General features: G+C 47.6%; 1 protein-coding gene across 1 annotated transcript in view; it reads right to left on the reverse strand.

Annotated features, from left to right (window-relative positions):
- Positions 1 to 17645, reverse strand: part of LOC122373008 (protein sidekick-like) — a gene marked incomplete at its 3' end in the record, with an annotated part of 129687 nt that overhangs the window by 21789 nt on the left and 90253 nt on the right. The window contains 10 exon segments of the mRNA XM_043350719.1: positions 189 to 310; positions 1465 to 1606; positions 2773 to 2947; positions 2949 to 2956; positions 6560 to 6694; positions 8009 to 8113; positions 10186 to 10382; positions 14930 to 15009; positions 16578 to 16694; positions 16971 to 17186. Coding sequence (XP_043206654.1) covers positions 189 to 310; positions 1465 to 1606; positions 2773 to 2947; positions 2949 to 2956; positions 6560 to 6694; positions 8009 to 8113; positions 10186 to 10382; positions 14930 to 15009; positions 16578 to 16694; positions 16971 to 17186 — 1297 coding nt within the window.

Genomic DNA, 17645 nt, shown 5'->3' on the forward strand with positions numbered 1-17645 from the left:
TAACTAGGCGACGTTCTTTCCTGTAACCAACTGAAAACCGTATTCATCTTATATCATTATCAACCCTCTACCCCGTCATATAAATCCACGATCAATTCTGCACTCAGCATTCCACTCCGCTAGTCAGCCTTCCACGTAGTCAGCCTTCCATCCCGTAGTCAATCAACTCCATGCCGTAGTCAACTTACCGCTGCTGCGCCGTAGTCAATAGTCAGCGCTCGGACGGAGAACGCGTAGGACACGCGCTCTTCCAAGTTCTGTACGTAGAGGTAGGTGGTCGTCACCTTCTGCTTCACGTGCTTGCTGAAATCTGTGGGAAAGAGGAAGGTGGTGCTGTAAGACGCAATGGTCTAGAAATATAAAATGGCACACGGACCGATAAACGATTTCTTGAAGACAGAGGTTGTTGATATAACGCCTGAGGCCGATGGTCGAGGATGGAAAAAAACGGCCGGGTAGGTGGGCGGCCAAATCTAATACGTGCGTTAGCTGTCACGTTTGCACTGAGCCTTGTAAAAATATGTTAGATGAAAACTGGCGCAAAAATATCGCACCAGTGTAACACAGTTCGGGGAACGCGGCTTCGATCTTGTTTCGTAGACTCATTTGAGGCAGGATTCGAGCCAGCGGCAAACACGCAGCGAACTAAGCAAGTTAAATTACATTTGATGCCCGTCATTTCATTTCATCATCACAAAATGGCGAGGCGCGGCTGCCTTCCAAAAAACGAGAAGAGAGCTAAATCACATTACACATCCTGGTGCATTCCAAATTAATTCCGACGTCAGCAATTTGATCAATCCAAATACCGAATCAACGCTCTTGGAATCCGCACATCGCAAACACAAAAACATGTTATTAAACACGCCAATACCCGCATCATACCACATTAAACACGAGCACCTACTCGGTGTAGGTAGATTTTCAGAAAACTCATAAGCCTACCCTCCTGCCAGCCTTGCAAGTGATGCAGCCAATTATTCAAACAGGAAAAATCTGTAATCTACCGGCGATCTCCCTGGCATGCTAAGCTATCTGGCGCAGGAATACCAAATAACAGCAGATTCCAGCTATCAATGGGAGGCTTGCTTTCAGTCTGCAGTAGGGCAGACAATTTCGTTAGGGCAGAGACCCATGGCGCATATCTCTGGGGTCGTGATGGGCCTTTCGCATGAAAGGTATGACGTGCAAGATCTACGTGAGTTACAAAATGCTATTTACAGTTGCGGGCAAGTTTAGTATGCTGGCTCAGGGTCGAAACTCCAAATGAAATAGTCCGACACATACATTTGAGCGCAGGGACGTAAAACGTTTCTACAAATATAGCTGTAACCGAGACAGCTCACGTAGCAGTCAACTACTACGAAATTTTACGTCAGTCCCTCTGCCGTGAATACTCAACAAGCTAAAAAAAAAAACAGTTTCACTTCTCTCTTCCCTTATTCATTCCCCTTTATCACTCACCGTCGTTGGGAACAGCCGTTTCATATTTGACCAGATATCCGAGAATTTCTCCGTTTGGTCTCTGAGGCGGGCTCCAGGAGACTTTCAGAGAAGTCATGGTGATCTCGGAGAAACTCAGGTCACCCGGCGGACCGGGCACGCCCTGTAAAGGTCAGGTCAGAGGTCAGATGAGGTTATAGAGATCAACAGAGGGCACAGGGTACACCCAAACGTCGTATAGGTGATCGCGACGTTTACGGGAAATACAAAAGGGTTAAAAATATCAGGGAGAGGGTGATGAGAGAGATGAGAGGAGAGAGAGAGAGAGAGAGAAAAGAGGAAGAGAGGAGAAAAAGATGGGAAGAAAGAAAGAGGGAAGAGAAGGAAGCGGGAAGGAGAGTAAGAGGGAACAAGAGAAGGAGAGAAAAGAGAAAAAGGGAAGGAACAAAGAAACAGAGAGGAGATAGGCCAAATGAAAGACGAGAAAGATGAAAGAAAAGGTAGAGTAGGAGAGTGACACAGACACAAGCACTGTCGCGCTGCCTATTAGACACCAGTCATGTCCAATGACGCTTTCTCAGTAATTCGGGACGGCCATGCCGTCTCTCAGGACTATCCATCTCGTCGGAGGGAGGGGGGGGGGGGGGGGGTACGGCACGTGTCGGTGCCACGTGTCAAACCGGCACGTGCCAGTTAATGACACTCCGACGAACACGCTACATGAAGCCAGGAGACACCAGGGTGTGTAAACTGTAAACCCAGCCAGTCAGTGTGAAATGATTGCAGACAGATGAGAGGATGGTTATGGGGAAAGGCACGCTCAGCTGCACACGACTACCCGGTAAACAACACGACATTACGCACGCTTCTGGGGACATTGGATACTGATGGTATGTGCCAGTATGCGCTACGTTAATGATCACATTTCGAAGATGAGAGCAAGCCAGTTCTGATAGCAGCAGGTGTGACTACCGTCTCCTCATTTCCTATATTCTAGTTACACGCACCACCATGATGCAAGAAGCCATGAGTCTTTTTTTTACCCTACCTACGCTCTTTTCTCTGTCTTCGCGGATGGAGTGCGATAAAGGGCGACCACATCCCTCTTATTCTACCGTCAGAACATGTACTGATCTCAGGCAGCTGATATAATCTTCATAAAAACAAATCAGGATTTTGTACTTTTGAAAACAAACCCTGCGTTACCCGTTCACACCGGCAGATCTCTTCATTTTCTCCCCTGATTCGATTCCAATCGTCAGTATTCGAGTCGCATCTCTCCCCCTCTTTCCCCAAGCCCATCCCTTTCCCTCCCCTTCCCCCTCTCACCGTCAGAGTCCTCGCGGTGACCGGTCGGCTGCGCGGCCCGTCTCCAGCCGTGTTGTACCCCAGTATCTGTATGGTGTACTCCGTGTACATGTCCAGGTACAGCAGAGAGTGGGACCCTCGCCGTCCCCAGCGCGTTATCCAGCTGTTCCAGCTCGGCCGAGTCGTTAGCACGGATGAAGTAAATCTGTCGGGTGAGATAGAGATCGATCAAGGTTAGATTAAGGTCAATCCAGTCGAATGTCTGGTCTGACATGGAGTCAAATTAAGGGCATGTGAGGTTAATTGCTGTCACGGTATAACATGACAAGTAGCACGCGGCACGAGAGAAACATACTACACGCAATGTCTTGTAATTACGGAGCGAGCGAAGCGAGCGTAGTCTTTCCTTAGATTAACGGAAATTTCTGAGTATGAGCGGCCGGCCGGCCGGCCGGCCGTGGTCACGCTTTTGCGAGGCTTATATCTCAGCAACCACTTGACCGATTTACACGGGGTAATTTTTGTAGGGTAGCTTCATTCCTTCTACCAAGTATTGGACTATTCCCGATGCATGTGGGTGACCCCATATGCACGTGCCACGCGCAAAACGAAGAGGTGTCAGTTTTATAATTGTTGCAATATCTCGGTAACTACTCGGCCGATTGCGCTGAAAGTTGGCATGTAGGTAGGCACCCACTAGGCACTGCATATCCATGTGCCAGAGTTGGGGTGCTGCTGCACGTGCGCACGTGCAGGGGTCGTTTCCAGATCTCGAGAACGGCTGGACCGATGGCGCTCAAATTTGGTACACGGTTAGGGACCAGTTAGTAGGGTGCCGTGCACAAGTCAGTTGGAGGTACCCCCTCGAAATTTCGCACGTGCAAGGCTCACCCTCTCGCTCGCTCCGTTAGTCGCCCCAAAAGGCGCTATACTGGTGTATTTATTATTGCGTTACCGCGTTATGTGCGTTTATGGAAGGCAGTACGGGCCTACCAACCGTCAGTAGGGTTGTGGGCGAGTAAGTGAATCTGGCACAGCTGTAGACGAATGATAAACGCGCATATGTATCACCAGCTATAGACAGTAGACACAGTGAAGGGACACGGCATCACGGTTCATCTTCCGCCTCATGTAAACGACTCAACACATTCATAGAATAAGAGTAAAAGCAATTACATGAGTGAAGGGTGTTTCTTTTAGTATGGTCTTGCACAAAAATCAAAATGAGGTATTCTTCATGGTTATAGTCATAAATGCTTTCTTACGTCCTGTTTCCTACGTTTTAAAGCGATACGCATGTCCCAATTAACTATTTCTCTAGATTTAGAATTGATTTCTAAAGATTCCGCACTCGTCACTCGGAAAATAACTAGATGCCGGCAGCGCTCTTGCGTTGCCTTGGGCCAGAATTGGAGGAACGGTACTGACGGCACACACCGGGCCAAACCACCGAAACCCAGACTGAGCTTGGACTGAACCTGAAACCAAACGAAACATCCCAAAAATGCTTCGAAGCACGTGAGATTGGTGCGGATATCTACCTACAGTATGGTATGAATTAACTGCACGTGCATAGTTCATGTCCCAGGCACCCCAGTGCAGTCATTTTCATAACATCATGTAGCGTGTGTCTAGTTCTATCAGTGTACCGACTTTTGTGTCGCTAGATCGACGTTTCCCGGGATCAGAGGATCCCTAGTCAAAACCGTTATCCGCCCCCCGCACGCGCAGCTTGCACCCCTCGGATATTATCTCGCCGGAATGTTATGACTCAATGTATTCTTCTTATGACCTGCAAGTTTTGAACCAGTTAGAGCGGCCGTTTACCCTGCAGGCGTGGCAACGCACGAAGGGGTGCAATCGGCTTGCACGTACATAGCTCATGCACCGCAGAGTTTAGCTCAACCAAATGTGCACTATTTTGGAGGCCTTGCCTGAGACTACCATTGAACCGATTTTGAGGTTGATAGCTCAAAATTTCTTTGAGCCAGAGGACCTCACGTCAAAACGGTTTTCCGCCCCCAGCACGTGCAGCCTGCACCCCTCGCAGACGGTGACCCCCCTGGAAACTGGTTCAAGGTGTTACCGATGTGTCCCGCCAGTGTGGCGTTGTCCGTGACCTCGGGTTGACCTGTAGCCTTGACAAAAAATTTCGTGTCACCGAAACTTTGAAGCGGAATAGCATGTGCCACGAAGCACTGAGCGAACCGAGGCCAGTACCAAAAGTTTACCTCGCCGGAGACGAGTCGAACGGTCCCACTTTCGTCCCGATCGGTCCACCCATTTTGACTCCAGGTCCAAAAAAGCTTGGACAAACTCACTCACATACTCACTCACACACTCACTCACATACTGACAAACAGGCTTGGCCGAACTTTTCTTCAGCGACCCACCAATGGGAATTTCCGGATGCAAAAGCATGCTATCGCATGCTTTTGATCCTCCAATTCTGGATTAACCTATCTCAGCGTATTGATGCAGACAAGCTGATTTCGGAGTACCACCGTATGGGTTGGATTCTCAAAACGACAATGGAAATCATGAATATGGCCTCGCGAGTAACCTAACACGGTAAATCATCAACACATTCCTTATAGGATGAGCAGCACACACACGGGTACACATTACCCCATACGAGATTTTCTAGGGTCTCTTTGTGTCCGTGAACTCTCTACCGGCTCCGCCGGATCACAGGACAAAGCCAGAACTAATTACAACGAGCGAAACAAAGAGTCTGGATCAGAGCTATCATCAAAGGCGCAGCAATGGGCTAAGAGTAGCCTACCGAAGCCCGAACGGAGCCTCATTTCATTACTATTCGTTCGGCGATATTGTGACATAAAAGAAAAACGTCGATCCTTACTAATAAGCTCGATGTCCGGAACAGTCACGAATTTCATCAAAGAGACATCGACAAAAGCTGACACGAATAATTAACGGTGAATCGTGCCTGAGCTTACAATCCCCGTCGTCGGGAAACAAGGTCTCCATTTATCTCTATCTACAGGAGACTCCCGGGGCCGGGTTCAAAAACCACGACACCCCGCTACCATCACTACAAATCCCCGGTGTCATAAACGCTCCACCATCTCCACATTCGCAGCATTGTCACGTCCCGTTTTATGACCCACATCAGTCGCCAGATCGCTGGTGTCAGCTGCCGCACAGTCAGCTAACCACGTCACATCGCGCAGACGTCAGGTCACGTCACAGTGATGCAGCGGAGAGGACGGAGCCTCGTACATCATTCAGGACACATAGCGCTGATGGGACATCCGAGATTCAGCGACGATTACGACATCGTAGACATGCAGCTGTGAGCGAATCCCACGCGGATTTGTGGCCGGGAGCTCCTCTGTGGATAATTTCGCAACCCAGTAGATTCTAGCATTTGTTAGCAGACTGAGGAGCCAGAGAGGCCGCTATTGCTTTAGGGTACCTCCTCTCCCTTAGAAGCTGAAGTGTCACACATCTTTCAACTTCGGAAAGGGACAGCTTTGTTTGAAAAGAAGGCGAATGGAGCACGAAACAGATGCATTAAAAAATCGTAGCGTCTAGTGTAATTCGTGTTAAGAAATAACCAACGTTTTATCAAAGGAATTAAATGTGACAACAGTTAACCCCATTTTCCAAACACAACAGCACATGATTACAATATTCCCCGCAAGTAAAATAAGTGCATGCGATCAAGTGCAATAGGTCAGCATGAAACATTGAAAACACAAAGGCCTCAGCAGAGCCTTCGATGATATTCGAACTACGAACCTTACTTTCCCCTTTCATCAGACCCCAATAACCCAAAACCTACCTTGTAGCCGAGTATGTCGCCATTTTGTTTGTCTTTGGGCGGCGGCTGCCAGCTGAGACGAATCTCCGTAGATGAGACGGCCTCAGCTTGTACGTTACGTGGTTCTCCAGTGGGGAAAGCCACGCCCACCTCCACCTGTGAGAAAATTACGAGAGTAATTAGAGAACCCAACGCGACACACAGGTAGCCAGCATAGTAACGACAAGAGGAAAAGTTGTCTGTCAAAACCTGAACTGTCCTATCAGATGACAGGTTTTTCTGTCTCCGCCATTACTCTACACGATTCTAGAAAACTGTCGGTATGCATTGGGAATTAAAAAACCAGCATCAGCAGAAACCAGCAACACGACCCGACTAGCTGACCTTTTTAATCTGGCCTGAAACATGACCACTGTCTCGCGGTCAAGCCCCTTAGGAGCAGTTAAAGCGACTCTTCCCTAACTCAGATCGTCTGATGCTAATAAACCCTTTCGAATCAGCCAATGGATTTATAGTACAGCTTTACCCGCATATCGAGAGTGTAGTAAGGTAACACTAAAAGCGCTGTTATGATAGGTACAAGAATATAAACTGATATGCATGCCTTGCTCTAGTTTATGAACAAGCAACCATCATCGAATCATTCACCTCAATAACATTGAACAAAACATACTATAATATTAATAAAATTTGAAAACAAGCAACGATGTATAAGTAAACTTTGCAGCCGATATACCAGCTAACGCAGTACGTATGTAGCTATTAATAAGAACGGAAAGGAATATTTATAGAGTACCGAGGTAAACATGAATACTGGGCTACGATAACCAAATGCAACTTTATGTGCAGGGCTTTACTTATTTGCAAACAATCTTGTTTGTTAATTGGGGCTTTAGGGCACGCCGATTATTTGCAAACAATCAGAATCGACTCGGTTCACCCCAATAAAACTGAACAAAACAGGCTATAAAAAGCATGTTACAAGCAATGCTGTAATACAGAACTTTGCAAGCGAGACATAAGTTATGACATCACGCATCTTAAACAAGAACGGAAAACACCATCTGCTCCTTTTCGTACCAGTTTTTATTTTCTAGCCACTGCCTGTCCCGAATATATCTAATCAAAATGGCTTTTGTTCGGCGACAAGAGCCAGCAAAGCACAAGGTCAGCAGACTGAGACAAAACGCCATCCCCGAATCGGGAATCTTCATCGCCGCATAAAAGCTAGGCTGGCAAAACACGATATGAAATATGGCGGCAACAAAAGGGTTACAAATAATAGAAGTCATCAGCTCTTATATATCTCACCATTCAAATCAATGGCCACTCCTCTCTCTCTCCTTTCTTTTTCGCACTTTCTCCTTCAACTTTTTTCTCTCTTCTATCCTTTGGATCTCTCCCATTCCTCCCTTCTCTGTATCTCACTCATTTCCTCTCCTCCTCTCTCCCTCCCTCACTCTTTCTTACCTGGACTGGTCGACTGGGCGTTCCATCTCCCTGGGAGTTGTACGGCACCACCTGCACTTCATAGGTGCGGTGCTTCACCAGATCTTCCAGCTCCACCGCTCGGGCCTGCGGGGAAAAACAACAGATAAAACGGCAGCTCTAAGAGAGGAATGTCGATTAATCAGACCGTACGAAGACAAACATGCACGAATTACGGCCTAAACTTGCGTTCATCCTCGACCAGATTCCGCTCCTCCGTACGGCGATGTACATATTATATATTAAATTATGCCGTCTTATGTGCCACTTTCCATGTTTCACAGTTCGCACTATTCTATCTGAAAACCCAATTCGGTGCGCCACCCAGTGCAATGTTTTTCATCTCGTTCCTCCATAGTTCTCATCTCACCTGGCGCCTTCAGCCTTATCACCCCACTCTGTCGTCCTTCCCCGTCCATCAGCTGTCCAACCCTCACCAGTCTCAGCAGTCCACCGACACCGCTGGCGCCTCGTCAGCACGCAGACCCAACTGACCGTCACTACTCACATCATCCGCTCTGACGCTCCCTCCCAATTCCCTCTTATTTCTCCACGGAATCCCACTGCATAAGTCTCCCGGTCCACCGCAAACGTGGTCCACCCCAAATCGCCGGCCTGGCACCAAGCCGATTGGGTGTCTTTATATCGGATGGAGCCTCTCGGCTCAAATATTTCGGAGAATTCGGATTCCAATCTAACTTTTTCAGATTTATGACCGTGAGTTGGTGTGTTCGCTTCTTACTTTACTTACTTCTTACTTCACTCACACACGTTACTCGACAATCTCTCGAGAATATTGTGTCATCGGCGCCTCTTTCTCCACTCTTTCGCCATCCATGCTCTCTCTCTCTCTCTCTCTCTCTCCTCTCTCTCTCTCTCTCTCTCTCTCTCTCTCTCTCTCTCTCTCTCTCTCTCTCTCGCTCCCCTCTTCCCTGAAACGTATGTACGTCGTGGCACGTAGTCTTACGCTACCCTTCTGTCACCCCTCACCACCCATTTCATCCCACCGGGTGTCATCTCACCCACACCCTCTCCCACCGGGTCCCCTTCCACCCCCGTTAATTTTCCCGACTCCACGCGGTCCACATTCCATCTCCGTTTCTCTTTCCGTACTCCAATCCACTGACATTGCTCACTCACACACGTTCGCAGCACACGAGTAATCGTAATAGAACATCGCCCTGACTCGGACAGAGATGGAAGACCAGGATGTAGAGCGGGCTTACGCATAACGACTGAAGTACCGGGCGGAAGGCAACTCTATTTGGAGAGGCGTACTGTAAGGATACAGATGGGTTTTCATTTTCTGCGCGCTTCAGAGCTACTCTGACGTTTGCGCGTGGTCTCTCTCTCTCTCTCTCTCTCTCTCTCTCTCTCTCTCTCTCTCTCTCTCTCTCTCTCTCTCTCTCTCGCATCATCACTCTCTTCCACTCTTAGTCGATGAAATGGTGAAAACAGACACCAAAGAGGTCAACACGGAAGAAAATAAAAAAGCGCAGTGATGTAGTTATTTGTAGTTATAGAATAATCCATCAGAAACGGTGGCATTCCGGGCAGGTTAATGTTACAGTAAAATGTCTCTGACTCCGCAGTGTGTGCTCACTGGTGAATGTTACTAACTTTCAGAACTCAAAGCCATGGTCAGGTCAGGGTTCATGTCATTGCGGAAGGTCGCTGTACCCATTGAAGGTCAAAGGCCACGAGCAGCGAGCAGCCTTTGACCGCAGAACCAGAATATACCGGAAACACGGCCAACTTCCGCCACACGCCAGCCGCCAAATTAACAAAGTTACACCGCACTCATCAAAGGGAGAGTTAAAACGACGCGCTGGCAGCAACCACTCAGACCAAGCTTTTATAAACATTATTTACTTTCATCTACTAATTAGGTCTACATGTCTTTGACAGCATGTCCACAGCACTCCTCTATCCTTAAACACTTCTAGTCTTCTCTGCCCTTTCCTCCTTCTTCCTTTTAAACTCTATAACTCTCAGCTCCTTTCCTCTCTTCTCCTCTCTTCATCCCTATCATATATAATCATAAAGCATGCTCTCCTTTCCCTCGCCTCTCTCTCTCTCTCTCTCTCTCTCTCTCTCTCTCTCTCTCTCTCTCTCTCTCTCCCTCCCTCTGTCTCTCTCCCTCCATCCCCCTCTCTCACCTGTATATCATTGACCATCCTCTCCATGCTGCCGGCAGTCGGCGACGGAAAGTCAGCTCGGGGTCGGTACTCCACCCTGTACCCGCCTGTAACGGCGTCTCCGCTCCAAGCACCGGGAGGTAGCGGTCGCCACTCGACCCGTACAGAAGTAGTGGTGACGGGAATCACACGCACGTCGCCCACCGCACCGCGGGGCGCTGAAACAGGGAGAGGGATGAGTCATATGTGACTGTAAGCTATATGTGACTGGGGATCATACGCACGTACCCCACTGCACCGCGAGAGGCTGAAAATGAAAGGAGAGGTGTCACTAGGTGGGTTAAACATTGTGACATTATGCATAATGCATATGTGACTGTAGAGCATACGCACGCCCTCCACTGCACCGCGGGGCGCTGAAACACGGAGAGGGAGGATGAGCTAGATATGACGGGTGTCACGCTTACCACGATGGGCTATGAGAAGGGAGGAGGTATATGCGATGAGGATCGCATGCAAGTACCCCATCGTGTAGCGAGGGGCTGGAAATGGGGGTGAGGGTGGGTTAGATAGGTATGACGGATACCACGATGGGCATTGGGCTGTAAGAGCGCAGATGGAGAGGATAAGTGAGGTGGGCTGTATGGAAGTCGCACGCATGTCCTAAAAGATCCCCAGGTATCGCTGGGGCATAACAAAGTGCTAGAACTGGACCTAAATAGGCGCCACATGTGTCCGATTTTGTCACGTGGTGTCGGACAAGTAACGAAATATGTGACGGGTCTCCACTAATGTGCCAGACAGAAGCACGTTAAGATGTTAATAAGCACAGAAAGCCATTAATATGCATACGATTGAGGATGAGAATACTACCCCAAAGGTAATAATCGGTTTCGGTGGAAAATAGTTGACTCCGACTGATTCTTATATTCATTTATGCATTACCCATTGCCCAAAGAAAGCACAATCTGATCCACGATCATGTCAGAACGTACAATAAAGTTTGGTCTTCTACTACGGTCAATCGTTGATTCGTCTGCGCAAGACGATGCAATATCAACCACTGTTGGACTATTACTACAGCAATAGACTAGAGTTTTCCCCGGCGCTGAGTTTTTCCCTTTGACGCAACTTTTTATTATTATTATTATTTCAGTATACCCGACAACCACAAAGTAGTGGGCATTACGTTGGGTAGTGGTACAATCTTCATACATACACATTACACAATACACATACAGCGCACATATACACAATGTTCATAGGTACATCAAATGTTTACACACTCAGTCCACCATGATTCGCTCTGTCATGGATGTAATTAACGAATTCGGTTTTAGAACAGTTCCGTACATGATAAGGAAGGCTGTTCCACAACTTTGAGCCATGGTAAGACAACGATGTCTTTTTATATTCGGTTTTCGGAATGTCAAGGTCAAGATTATTCCATTGCCTCGTCGATCGTTCCGATTGCCGTACCTTGAAAAAAAAAGTAACGTAAAACGTAACGTAAAAGTACTTTGACGTAAGAACCCCCAGGAATCGACGGTGTAACGTCACTTTGAGGAAACTGAGGCCGCTAATGAATTCTGAGAAAGTAGAACGGACGCCAGAGGCGAGCCTGCCGGAAGCAGCGCAGAAAAATGTCAGCGAAGTTGAAGAGAATTAATTACGGCAATAAGGAGCGCTGATGGTCTTTATTGTCCTTCTCGGCTGCGTCTCAATACAATTTGTTGTAATATATCAATACAAATATGAGTCGTTAAGCCAAAGTTAAACTGAAGCATTCATCAAAGCCTTGTAACGCTTTCACGCCTTTCATGTCACAATCGAATCATACGTCAGATCTTATAATCGCAATACTCGCGCAATCAAGCCGATAGAAACATTTTATTACAAAAATAAAGAGTGTCACTGTTGGCAACTAAAGCTGTGTTCCCTTGAACGCCTTTCTCTGAGCTAGTTGCTGAGTTTATTTGATAGCATACACTGGCAACCACTTCCTCCAAAGCGTCTTCAACAGAAGGCTATGATATCACAGCTTTCCTGGCATCCATTCGGTCATATTGGTTTTATTACAAAATACCACAATAATATGTGTGGAATAAAGCAATATAAACGTTATAAGAAGTAACAATAATAAAAAACGATGAATGATTACTTTGCCTCATAAACAAATAATGCAATGTTTATAAGACGTATATCCGAGAAACTTCGAAGAACTTTGCCCTCATAAAATAGAACATTCCCGGCCAATAACTCAACGCTAGCAATAACTTTGTGTTGCATCACAAACTTGGCAAGTGCCGTAATATCCTTCCCCGGTAACCCCATCGGAAGCAGCCGTCTCCTCTAATTCAAACCTCCGGGAGCGTCCTCATTCGACGTTCGACGCAATCGGAGCGGAGCATCGTGACTCAACATTACCTCTAGCCCGTGTTGAGTCACAGTGCTCGCATAGAGCGACCGCCAGCCTTTCTGTTTGACATTTAAAGGTTTCAGTCTGCATCAGAGTGAAGTAACCGATATCTTGCTCCTGTCACACCTGTTCAAGACTCAAGGCAGCGTGGGCGGAAGCTGACGGCATAGCTCCTGGAGGGGAGGAGCGAAGTGCAGGGCTCTGACAGGTCAGAGGGCGCCCGAGGGCATCCGGTTTAATGACGCCAGCCAATCACTACACGCTGCAGCACCGGCTGAGCGCCTATTGGTGGTCGTCACAGGTAGGGGCGGAGCCTGTGGGATGCGGAATTCATGAGAGTTGATAGTGCACCCAGACACTGGGCATTGCCGAATCTAATGCAGAAGGGCTAAAGTTGACAGTTTGCTGCTGGGAATGGCGGCACCCGAGAAATACGATCCAGTACCATGAGCTGGTGGGCTTAGTTCCCGCCCAGGCTTCTTAAAACTTGTGAATATTCTGCATCAGTTCGCAGAGAGACAAATGGAAGATCGGATTCGTTTTACAGCTCAGTTTACACAGAAGAATGGACTTTTAAAGAGCCTCAGACCACCTGAGTATCGCATGTCCCTGACAGCTTCAACATCCAGATCAGAAACTTTTACAGACACTTCGCCACCATCGCTGGCCTCCAAAGACACTATCACTTCCACATTGCATCCACAGAATACATCCTAAGCGCCACAGTCCCCAGCGAACAACAGCTCGAGCTGAACTTTCTACCGTGTGAAAGCTAGCGGTCGTTCTTTGGCACACCAAGAATACCTTCTGCCTGAGACAATCCAACAATCCGCAGCCACCGTCTAGCCAGCATGACAAATGCAGCAAAGACGACGTCAATAATACCATCTGCCGGTTCTGAGCATGGGAGACTGCACGAGGCCAGACAGTGGGCCATTGTACCGTCTCGCAACTTCTGAGTGGAAGTCCGAAAACGGCCGCAACTTGTGCGACGTGATTTAGGACTGATCCTGACTTAGACACCGCCAGAGAAAGTGCCAAAGTTGGAAGAAGCGCAGCACATGAACAATGCATCGAAGGCACAAAGGTGCTCCGAATAGGATCAGAAACGACGCAAAAGAACATGTTAATAAATCACAAGTCAGGCCACGAATTTAGTGACAAGCCCGGAAGCATCAAGTAAGTCATTAGATCCAAAAAGAACCAATTTCATGGCCAAGGAACGGGAACTGATATGCATTAGGTACGGCATATGATTAAACAACAGCGGTCGCTTTTGACGGGAATATCACAAATTACTTCAGCAGTGGTAGAACATTACGCTGTGGTTGATACATTAAATATAAATTTATAACAAAGGTAATAAAAGGAACATTTGCCGACCTCTAATAATAACGAGGAAGCATTAAACCTACAGGAATGAATTGAACAAATAAGACAGCTTCTGCCTTCTTGGAAAAGTAACTGCAAACTACCCAGCATCCAGCCTGTTTCACCAATCCCTCAAATAGGAAGTTGGTCTTTCTGATCTCTTTAATCACCTCACACTTTATCAGCGTCAAGCACCACCACTGTCCAATTCTCCGAATACTTTATCGGTCCCTAATCCACCTCTTTCAATAATCTTAGCGTCTTCTCAGAAAATAATAACAGCCACGCACCCACATCCCTCGACTCAGAAATTCACAAACTATTTCTCCGAACCCTTCCCACCGCCGGCGGCGCAAAGCAGCGCACACAAAGTCCCTCTGTCTGAAGGAGTTGTTTCTGAGACCCCGCCGGCGACGCTTGGGGCGGCGGTCCCACTAAAAAAAGCGGCGGCAGTGAAGGAAGAGGAAAGTTTAAAGCCGTGGGGTGCTGTCTCGAGGGCCAAACGAGCTAGAGCGGCATAATTCAACAGTCACCGGTGTCAGATGTATTTATAAGAGAATGACGATTAAATAAAGGGAAAATGAAATCCCGCGTTTGATGGTATGTTTGAATTATTAGCTAATGTCTTTGTGAAGCATGATTAGCAAGAGATCCTAGTTGATAAAATCGCACGAGACTTAATAAAAATTATACCAAATCACTCACTCACTAACTCACTCACTCACTCACTCACTCACTCACTCACTCACTCACTCACTCACTCACTCACTCACTGTCTCTGCCTCTGTCGTTGTCTCTTGTCTGTCTCAACGACAAGGTCGTTGTCGTTGTCGTTGTCTCTGTCGTTCTCTGTCGTTGTCGTCTCTGTCGTTTATCATTTCGTATAATGAAAAGCGCCATTGTCATGCTTTGTAACATTTCGGGCAATGCTGGGGACTCGCAACAAACTCTATGTAAACGCCGCTTCTTCCTTACCTGCCGGGTGCGTTTTGACCGTTTCACTTGGATCACTCCAGCCACTTGGACCCATGTCGTTTGTGGCCTGAATCCGGAACCTGGGGAAGCAGACACAGATAAACGCACGTTAGTTGATATTCGTCAGTGATGGCATGGTTCAGAAACCTATGATACAGACAGGCGCGCAAAGAATACAAGCGGAAAGACTGACCACTCTGACCACTCCACTAAAATGAGAGCACCGACGCATTGTCATACCCAGCTTTCATGGCATTTCGTCAATGTTCTTGCATGCGTGAAAGGTTTAGAACGACCTAGAACATTTGCTAATACAAGCACATGCCTGCAGCTATACCCTACGAAAGTTTTTTTTTTCGAATCCACGATACATGCGTGCCGCACTCAAACCAGACAAAGGAGTCAAGCTAAATGCTGACATTGGCAAATTTTCACATATAACTAGACAGACGGCCATGAAAGAAGCGATGTTTAATTCAAGGGCATCACATACGCACTGACATCCACCTACCAAAGACATGGAAATAGTATAAAAAAGCATGAAATGAGCACCCGGATGCAAATAATGCTCATTTATGAGGATTATGTGGTGTTTTTGCCGAGCATATCATGGGATGGTTTTATTATGTGCTCAGGGGCAAATGCAAACGAGTAATGTGACCCGAGACAGCGATTCTCTTCTCTTAAGCCGCAATGACAATGCGAGCGCATCGGCTTTCAGAGATATCCTTAAAAAGTTAACAAGAACAAAGTCGACGACCGAATGCTCATATCTGAAACAAAAACGTCAAATACGTCAGCTAGGTTTCGTTTCCATGGATTTCATCACAGATCAGTCAGACAGCTTTCCGTTTCCATAGCAACTAGCCAGCATATTCCATCCAATCTTCACTGCCCGATTGTACGCTGTCCAGCATGATGTTTTTGCCCGTTCTGACGACATGATCCAGTGCCGTTGTAACGTTATAGACAGTCCCGGGAGGTTGTTGGCGATTGTTGGACAATTCGACGCACTGACTGCTAATTAGACGCGGCAGAGGGCCGAGGTGGGGCCAGTAAAGCTCAGTAAGGCTCATTGTGGAGGAAATGGCCTCGATCAGGAGAAACGGCGCTGGGTCTGGTACTACTTAGCCATGGCTAATTGCAGGCCATAAAGAGCCTGAGACGCGGCTTTGGTTGGGTTTGCATGGCTTCAAGGAATAGATGGTAAGGCGATGGTCTCTTAGTAGCAGATGAGCAATACATGAGCCTTTTACGCTCGATCGAGTCGAATCGTTTTGAGTTTCTTCCCAGGACAATAAAAAAATAATAAAAGAAAAGGTGCGGACGAACTACGAACATGGGAGTAAAAAATAAGTGTCAAATTGCGAGGCAACAACTGAACTGTATGCGGTTCCAATACCGACCCATAAACGAGGGCCAAACTGACCTGACAGCGGCACACAACTAACCGACACACGCGGTTTTGATAGACGAAGCTTTGAACAAACCCGTGGAAGGGACTAAAGCATGATCTAACACCGGCTCATAACTGATAAACTACCGACTTCATAACTAACCTACAGCTCGCCTATAACTGGCGCATCACCGGCTCACAACTGACACAAATGCTGTCCCATAACTGACCCATTGCCGGTTGATAACTGACCTGTATGTGGTGAACGGTTTCAGGTCTCGCACTGTGTAGGATGTAACCGCCGGATCCACGCGGTCGGGCCGGGCCTGCCAGCTGGTGCCTTCCTCCTCCAGTTGGACCGTGTAGTATCTGGGGATGAGGGGTGAGGCCATGAATCAAGTTACAGCGGTCAGGCAGAGAGAGAAATTCATCAAATATAGGTGATCGTTATGCATTTATGTAGATTGTTAGACTATCCCCAACAACTGGTGCGGCCTGGAACGCTTACAATCAAATCCTATCCTGGCATTTCTGACTCCACCGGCCTACACTCTCTTCCTCCATCCACTAAACATCCCTCACCTCTCTATTCCTTCTCTCCCTCCTTCCCATCTTCCTTCTTCCTTCCCTCCTCTTCCCGCTTACCTCAGCGGCGCGAATCCATCTCTTCCCGGTGTCCAGCTGAATGTGATCCGGTCACTCAGAACCTGACTCTGAGAGACCTGCGGGGCCGACGGAGCCTGGGGCCTCTCCCTGTTACTCGTCGTGTAGACCAGAGCCTTGGCCACCAGGCCCCAGCCGAGCCTCGAACGGGCAGAGACGGAGAACTGGTATGAACGTTCGGGCTGAAGTCCGGCGGCACTGTGGGGGAAGAGCAGAAGGGGAGGTTAGAGAAAGGAGGAGGGTTAGAGTGGATGGAAGTTACAGGGGAGGGAGAGACGATGAGGTGTATGGGATTTGTCGAGAATTAACGATTGGGATGACATTCTCAGATGTATGAGGACAAAGAACACCGTGACCTAATGAACAAAGCAATATCCCTACGACGGTACGGTGCGAATGTTACGAAGGTGTATCGTAGCACCAGCAATACAATACTGCACGTTGTAGAGTATCCTGAACAAGTAAGAAAAGCCCATCAATCTCCGAGAAAAGACATGACTTATGAAGCATCTTCATTCCGTAATACTCCTGTCCAAGACCTAAGATCGCTTATCGCACTTGAAAACGAGCGAAGAAGTCCGTCCCCCGATTTTTACTTGCCCAAAGTGTTCAATGAAGAGTCTAGAGACGTCCTTAATTGCTACTCTGTACATTGAT

The sequence above is a fragment of the Amphibalanus amphitrite genome, unplaced genomic scaffold (assembly GCF_019059575.1).
Source record: "Amphibalanus amphitrite isolate SeventyFive unplaced genomic scaffold, NRLGWU_Aamphi_draft 001430F_arrow, whole genome shotgun sequence".
NCBI classification, from domain to species: Eukaryota; Metazoa; Arthropoda; class Thecostraca; order Balanomorpha; family Balanidae; genus Amphibalanus; species Amphibalanus amphitrite.